This window comes from Rhagoletis pomonella, unplaced genomic scaffold (assembly GCF_013731165.1).
Source record: "Rhagoletis pomonella isolate Grant_MI unplaced genomic scaffold, Rhpom_1.0 Rhpom_scaffold_00001, whole genome shotgun sequence".
Lineage (NCBI taxonomy): Eukaryota > Metazoa > Arthropoda > Insecta > Diptera > Tephritidae > Rhagoletis > Rhagoletis pomonella.
In genome coordinates, this window is record NW_023458555.1 from 75006843 (window position 1) to 75015650 (window position 8808).

At 36.5% G+C, this 8808-nt stretch overlaps 1 protein-coding gene across 1 annotated transcript; it reads right to left on the minus strand.

The window, feature by feature from the left end:
* Positions 1–5141: 5141 nt before the first annotated feature.
* Positions 5142–5744, minus strand: LOC118733215. Its single transcript, XM_036462530.1, has one exon. The coding sequence runs from the start codon at positions 5742–5744 to the stop codon at positions 5142–5144; it is 603 nt and encodes a 200-aa protein (XP_036318423.1).
* Positions 5745–8808: the final 3064 nt, after the last annotated feature.

The window sequence follows — 8808 nt, forward strand, 5'->3', positions numbered from 1 at the left end:
AAGTCAGCCTTTCGACATAAGCTACTTTTCCATACGAACACAGAATTTAAAACAAGCAAAAAAAGGCTAAGTTCGGGAGGAAACGAACAATAAATACCCGGCACAAGTATTTAATATAGTTTTACCGCCTTCGAAAACTACCGCTACATGGTAAGCAGGGGTAGTTTTACCCCTATTTCAAACATCTTCTATATAACGGTCAAGTAGACATAATGAGATAAACTAATTATTTATTTATTTGGTCTACAGAAAAATGTTTTCTTACAGACAAATGAGAATAAAACATTTAGATATTAAATATGTGTGATATATTACAGAGTAGACTAATTATAAATATTGATTTTTAATAATAATAATAATAATAATAATAATAATATATAAATAGCAGGTAGGGTAGCTGGCGAGGCCTAGTCTCAAGTCTACTTTTGTGTGCGGCGGGCGGAAGGCTCTAGTTTCGACTCCGCGCTATGGACAAGCTGTTGACCGTGGTCGAAAAAGCCGAGTTCCCGATCCATGTTCCCGAAGCCATTACTTTGTATGTGTGGCAGGCGGAAAGCTCTAGTTTCCGCTCCGCGCTGTGGACAAGCTGTTGATCAAGGTCGGAAAGACCGCGTTTCCGATCCATGTTTCCGAAGTCATTGCTATAAATGTGTGGCAGGTGGAAATCTCTAGTTTCCACTCCGCGCTGTAGACAAGCTGTTATCATGGTCGGAAAGCCCGAGTTTCCGCGGTCGCGAAAATATACGAAGCCGATTACAATTGTACCAAGCAGTCATAAATATTATGTAATTTATAGTTCCCAGTTAAAGATATTAATTTATTTAGTTGCAAAAAATCGATTCAGATATGTCGAAGGAATCATAATCCCCCTTATTTTAGAACCCGAATTTTCGTAATTCGTAAAAACAAAAAATCCACATGCTGCAACCCTTGCGGGAACATGTGCAGCATTGCCAGCTGTCAGTTGTTTTTCGAAGACAACTGAAGGAAAACAAAGTGGAAAGGAATAAAAAACACTCATGAAAAGCTTATTTATGGTAAAATTGTTTGATTTTACATATTTTGGAGGAAACTATGGATTCTATTGCATTTGCAATTATAGCAACGTAACCAGGGCGCGCTATGGGAATGATTTCACACAGATATGCGGAGCTGTCGGGCATAGTAACCATGGACGCATCTATGCCAGCTTCTGGTTGTATTGTTGAACCACAAGCCAAAACTCCTCCTATCCCTGAAGAACTGGTTCCCAATCCAGTTAATGCAACAACAGCTTCTTCCAAGCCATTGAAAACACGCACTTTGTTAGGTCCACCACCTATTGCGCTTGATTCTGCCTTCGGCCGCGCTTAGGGATTATAACCCTTACTAAGTAGAATTCGCCTTTCTGTGTTGCCGGAGAAGAGGGGCTTCCGCATGTCAAATCTATACAACATTTCTTGTGCATATCACTCCGGCTACGCCATCCACAGTATTTTTGCGCAGAACCCACATCGAAATTTGCAAAAGTGCCGAATTAATTAATAACCTAGTGGTCGGAAATTTGAAAATTTACTTTAAGTAAAAGTTTGATTACACGTGTATGTTAACGTATTTGGATTCGGGTTATGCGTTTGGACACAACAACCGAAAATCATTGTACAAATAACTAAACCGGACCCAAGTTTCTCGATAAGGGGCATCAACGATTCTTTTTATTTATTTATTTATTACAGTCATTTGACCTATATACATTCACGTATCTACATTCGAATTATGTATTGCAATATATAATTAAAGTTAAATTTAATGCTTACAATAAGTTAACCTGTTACACTTTTCCTTCTAAGCTATATAATAGTATGTATATTTAACTAAGACAGCATATTCTCGATGCTGTTGGAATGGACGGGATTCCAAGCAGTACCGTAAATATATCACGTACGTGATGCGGTCTAAGAGTTTAATTTCCAGAGCCGCCACAAATGAGTGGTTGGAAAGGACTAGTTTCCAAGCCGCTTCTTATAAACTTCTCTCCCGGCAGGCGATCTGAAGGAACGAAATCCAGAGTCGCGCTATTTGATCGGACGGAAAGGACTAGTTTCCATGCCGACCTTCTTGTTTCATACATTATGGGTGATCTGAATGGACTAATCCAGAGTCATCCAGCTAGTACGGATGGAAAGGACTAGTTTCCATGCCGGACCTTTCTATCTGATAGCCAATGTTCTACAGTGATCCAGTAGCAGCCCTTTGAAGGTACCAACGTTTTCACAATTTTGTATTTGAGCAGGAAGTTCGTTATAACATTTATAACATTATAACATTTTAATCCCTTATAAAAGATATTCTTCTTATCTATTTCCGTTTTATACAGCGGCAGCCTGGAGCAATTATTTCCCCTGAGTAAATACGAATGGGTTTCACTATTATATCGTAGGACATCACTCAGATAATCTGGGAGTCTACCTTGCTTTATGTTAAACACGAATTCCATAGCGTGAAAGAAAATTTGCTGTTTCGCGCTCAGCCAGTTTAATTCTGCGATCATTTCCTGTATGGGTGTGTCGTACCGCTTGTTCAAGATAAATCGCATAGCCCTATTTTGCATTTTTGAAGCTTATCTATTTGTGTGTCGCTTGCTATAAAAAAGATTGTTGGACAGTATATAAAATGTGGTTCAACTATAGATCTGTAGACCAGAGTCTTATACCTCCTTCTTAAGTACTTACATGATCTTTTCATGAGACCAATTTTTTTACCAATTTTAGCTGCTTTGTAGTCAATATGTTCCTCAAATTTTAACTTATCACCGATATGTATACCTAGATATTTAATGATTCTCACTTTCTCAATTACTTCATCTTTAATTTTTAAACTGTAATCATCGGAGCTAACGTTAGCTGCTCTAGATATGACCATAAACTTTGTCTTGTTCACATTTAATTGCAGTCTGTTTACGCACAACCATTTATACAAACAATGAAGGTCTTCTTGCATTTTAATCATTGTATTGGGTAGATTACAGTCACTGAGGGTTAAGAGGGTATCGTCGGCGAACAATTTTACCTTACAATACTTCAATACTGAGTTTATGTCGTTGATATAAATATTAAAGAGTATTGGAGCTAACACCGACCCTTGTGGTAGACCAATATCTACTGCTACCTTTGTGGATAGAGCTGTACCAATCACCGTTTGTTGCTTCCTATCAGAAAGAAAACTACGGAACCATATAAGTTCGATGTTATCTATACCAATATATTCGAGTTTTTTTAGCATTATTTCCCTGTCGGTTGTCTCGAAGGCTCTCTTAAGGTCCACAAACACCGCCAAGATAGTTTACTTGGAGTTAAGGTCCTCCTTCCATTGTGATAAGATCAAGTTTAGAGCTGTTTCGCATGAGTGGTTAGCCCTAAAACCTGACTGCTCCTTAATGAGTATTTTATTTGACTCAATATAGTTTAATAGTTGATTTTTTACAACAGTTTCCAGTATTTTTTCTAAGTTGGGAAGGGTGTTTATTGGCCTGAGCTCCTCCGATTTTATGGTGTTTTTGACCTTTTTTATAGGGACAGTGGGCGAAGTTTTCCATTCTGTCGGAACTATTCCCAACTGAAGGCTCTTATTCACTAATAGGGCGTAAAAGTGACCCATGTATTCAACGGAGTCTTTGATTACACCCTCGGATAATAAATTATTTCCACCAATTTTTATCTTGAACTTCTTTACTATATGGATAATATCATCTGTACTAATTTCACAAAATTTAAAGGCCCCTTGACCATTTTCCTGTTGAATCGGATCATAACTAATGTTTTCTATATTCCTATTAATATCGGTGATACTATCAACAAAGAAATGGTTTAACTTGTCAGCGATTTCAGTACTATTGCTATATATTTTACCGTTGATTCGAACCTCTTTGTGATCCGCATTATTGACAATATTCTTCAAATGTTTCCACATTAAACGACTGTCACCTCTATTAATTTCCACCTTGTATTCCATATATTGGATTTTTTTAATTCTTATCATTTTTTTATATGTTTTCTTTATTTCATTGTATTCTACCCGATCACCAGTGATCACTGCCCTTTGGCATAACTTAAACTTTTCTTTATTAGTTTCAGTCAATTGTCTGTCATACCATTTATTTCGGATTTTGACCCGCTTTTGTACACGAGAAGTTAGTTTTTTCATACTCGAAATCAAACAGCTATTAATATGTTCGAGCATACCATCAGGACTGAGACTATTCAGGTCAGCGAAGGTGCATTGTCGCTAAACATTTATAAGGTACCCATCCCACGAAGTTATTTCAGACAGTTTACTGATAGGGGCTTGTTTTTTTATATCACATTTGAACATTATAGTTTCATGATCCGATATTATATGTTCCTCCGCTTTTTCACATGACACTTCCTTAGCGTTCGAGTACAATAAGTCGATCAGTGCTTCGGAATATTCAGTAACCCTAGTATTAAAGTTAATTAACTGTTTCATTGCCTGATGGGCGAATATCTCATTCAGTTTCTTACTATATGTCGATATTATATTCAGGTTTATATTAAAATCTCCTATAATAATGGTATTTACCATGTTATCGCATATTTCCGACAAAATGGTCTCCATATACGCTAGAAAATCAGCATCACTTGAACTAGGTGAGTGATAGACCACCCCGATTTTCCATTTGGTTTCGAGATTTTTCAGTTGGATAACTACACACCAAACAGTTTTACCGATAGATTTGTTTAGTATTATTTTAAAATCTAGTGCGTTACGCAATATTATGATTACCCCTCCTGTATGTCTACTGTACGAGTCACATCTTACAACTTGATATGTTGGAAACTGTATTTCATAGTCATATATTTCCTCTGTTGTACAAGTTTCGGAACATATAACTATATCCGGATCAACAATTTCAATTAGCCTTTCAAGTTCTATTTTATTAGCTATTATACTACTTATGTTAAGATAAACGCATTTCAAGTTACTGCTATGCTTTTCATGTACTGGCTGAACCGTCAACTCCATGCCACGGTTCCTATTAACTGCCTGTAATTGTTAATAGCTGGCTCTATTTCTCTTATGCTCTAGTTTCTTCATGTATACAGGACACTGTCGGTTAGTTGTCAAGTGGTTCACGTCGAGCCCTAGATTAAATTTTTTGTTTGCACGAATGCAATTGATACACTGTTTATTTGCTCCTTTGTGCACTCCATTGTTTTATGATTACCCAAGCACTTCAGGCAGACCTCTTCATCCTTGCACTTCGTAGCTATATGATTGAAGCCCTTACATTTGTAGCAAACTGACACAACCATACCATCTTGGACTCTACATTTCTCCCACCCAATATTTATTTTTTCGCTTTTGAGCACTGCCGAGAAGGTATCAACGTCCGTTTCAATGAGAAAATTATAGTATTTAGACCTATATTTCTTGACTTGAATGTATTTAATAATTTTAAAGTCAGCACTTTGTAAACATTCATTTTGTTTTTTTATCATTTCTACCAGTTGCTCGCTTTCATATTTAAAGCTTACTCCAAACGCCATAAACTTGGGTTTAGCCGTATTCGGCACTCTAATTTCATAGCGGTCACTCATTTTATTTGCAATTGCGGTCTTTATTTTATCGCGCTCAGATTCGTTTTCGCTTTGAATAACGATTGTACCACTTTTCCTACCCTGCACATTGCTTATTTTTAGATCCGATGGATCAACGTTCTTATTCAGGTCCTCTTTTGTTTTCATCGCGTCTTGCTTCTCTTTCGGTTTTATGATCAGAGGTTTCTCTTTATTTATTTTCGGCTCTTTGTGATTCACTATTCCGCTTTTTAAACGCTCAGCATATGAGGCCTTGCTATGATGACTTGATTTTAGCTCTTTACTTACTGACTTTTTATTTCTTCACATATTTTACTACTTTCACTCTCATTTCGCATAGACCTTGGCTATGCTTTTTCACATCTTTAGCTACAGCTTTCATCTTATTGGCCTCATCTATGCTCGTTTCGCATGTTTTTTGAACTCTTTGCATAGCATCTATACGCTCACCGAATTTCCTCTCTATAGCTTCTAAAAGGAGCTTTAGCTCTTTAACCTGCCTTTTTTTTGCGACCCTTGAAAGTCGTCTTTACACTCTTTTATGCTTTTACTATTATTCTCTATAGAGATATAGAGATATTCATATTTCGCAACACCTCATCAATATTATGCATATATGTGAGACAACCATCACACATAAAGCGCGCATAGGCATTGTCCGCAAGGACTTTTTTGCTGAACTCATCGAGATCAGAGCACTTCTTTGCCCTGTGAAATACTTTGCCGCATATACATTCACAGCGGATTCCACTCTCACCGCGTATTAGGCCTTTGCACTTATGGCAGTCCCCATTTTCTTGGCTGACACTTCACTGCACTTCTGAGTGTTTTTTATTTATTTGCCGCTGCTGCGCGCTTTTTCGCCTATCACTATTCTCTTCACTTTCACCGTTTTCTTCCTAGTCAAAGTATACTTTAATTTAATTTGATTTGCTTAAACTAGTGTCACTATCACTTTGCTATTTAGCAAAATTCACTTTCCGATTAAATATATGAATCGCTATTTGCATTTGAAATCGCGTTAAGCTAATAAAAACCGCTGAATTTAAAAAACTTCGCGGAGCTAACTATAACACGACCTTTCACACCCACAACACCCACCTCTTTTGCTTGTTTATATAAAGCAGTGGATAAAAATATACGTATGTGCGAAAGGCAAATTTATCTGTTTAAAGGTACAACACTAATATTTCCTGCAAACACACATCGATTTACATCTTTTATCTTGCCTCCGACACAGAAATGTTTTCGTACAAAATTACGCAAAAAAGCTTAACTCGTTCGTTTTTAGGCATGCCATTGTTACGAATTTCGAAAGTTCGAAAATACGATTCGGATTGCAGCATACTATTGTTTACGATTCGCAGCAAATTCCGAATACGAAAGAGGTGCGGAATAGGGGTGAATGTTTGTTAAAATCTTGGCATAAACACCGTAAAGCATCATGTATTTCCAAGTTTAATTTACAAATGCTCAACACAACCGTGGCGCAGTCGGGAAAGTGTGCGAGTCAACCACGTTTACCTCATAAACTGAACAGAAATACAGTTCACCAGCTGAACGAATAAGGTGCAATGTAAGGGTTTACTTGTTGTAACTTGTTGTGCAACGAAAAGCATCATGAATTTCAAAATTTGTTCTACAAATAGTTAGCTTAATGGGCTTGTAATGTCTAGAAGGTCTAGAAGGAATAAAAAACGTGACCAGGTTCAGTAGAATGGGATTATTGACCAACCCGTTCAAGATCTTAATCATGAACAAGACCCCGAGCATCCTTCTACGGCTGTGAAGCGTTGGCAAATTTATGAGTTTGAAGCGGCTTTTGTACGGTGCACATAGGGACGAATCGACAATTTAGGACGACAAAAATAGAAAAACCAAAGTCTTTAAATCTTATCACACATACCTTTGTCATACTCTTACAAAGCAGTCCACAATGTAACACACAAATTTTTACTTTTACCGCAACGCGGTAGCTTTAGCAGAAGCGCAAAGTTGGGTTTTCTATGGTGCGTCGAATTAAATAATTTTTTGTTTGAAGCGATGATAAAATAATTTCGCTGGTCATTTTATTCTTATTAACATCTAACAGTTTTGTCAACACGGAAAGTGAGGCGTGAAGTATGTACTTTTTTACGATTTTTGTTAATAATATAGCTGCTTGTAAAATGGTTATACATAAAACCTATTTTATAAATTGTCTTTTTCCATTGTTCCAACGAGTACAGCAATTTCTCTTCAACAGTTCGAAAATCCAACAAATTGCCAATGTAAAAATATCACGAACCCGTCCCCCCCTTTACCCCTTCATTAAATAGAGCATCTTTTTTAACCGACTTCCAAAAAAGGAGGCGGTTATCAGTTCGTCGGAATATTTTTTTTTTTTTATGAATATTACCGCATAACTTTGGACCACGGCAACCGATTTCGATAATTCTTTTTGCATCGGAAAGGTAGTGTCTCAGAGGTGGTCCCATCTGGTTAAGATCCGATCAGTGGTTCACGAAATATATATATATATATTTTTTTATATGAGAGTTGAAGTCGGTTTTTTTTTTGCTAAAAATTACTTGTCTTAAGTCGTTTATTGGGACGAATCGAGAATATAGGACGATAACAATGTTTACTCCATTTGTATTTGACAGATTTCCGTGAAATTTAGTATCCAGGGGGTTTCGTCGTCACTGATTTCGAAATTGATATTCAATTTTCGAAATTCAAAATGGCGAAAGATATCTTAAAAAATGTATAGATTGTTATGAAGCTTGGTATCCAGCGATTTTCGTCATCACTGGTTTCAAAATTGATATTAAATTTTCAAAAATCAAAATGGCGAATCCAATATGGCGGACGATTTCCACAAAAACGTATAGATTGTTATGAAACCTTGTATAGATTGTTATGAAACCTTGTATCCAGAGATTTTTATTTAATATTCGAATTCAGTGACGACGAAAATCCCTAATTACCAAATTTCATTGAAATCTGTCAAATACAGTAAGTAAATACCAAGCTTTATAACAATTTATCCATTTTTGAACAAATCGTCCGCCATATTGGATCCGCCATTTTGACTTTTGAAAATTGAATACCAATTTTTAAATCAGTGACGACGAAAGTCTCTGGATACCAAGCTTAACAATAGCAATTTTTTTTAATCGTCCGCCATATTAGATCCGCCATTTTGAATTTTGGAAATTTGATTTAATAT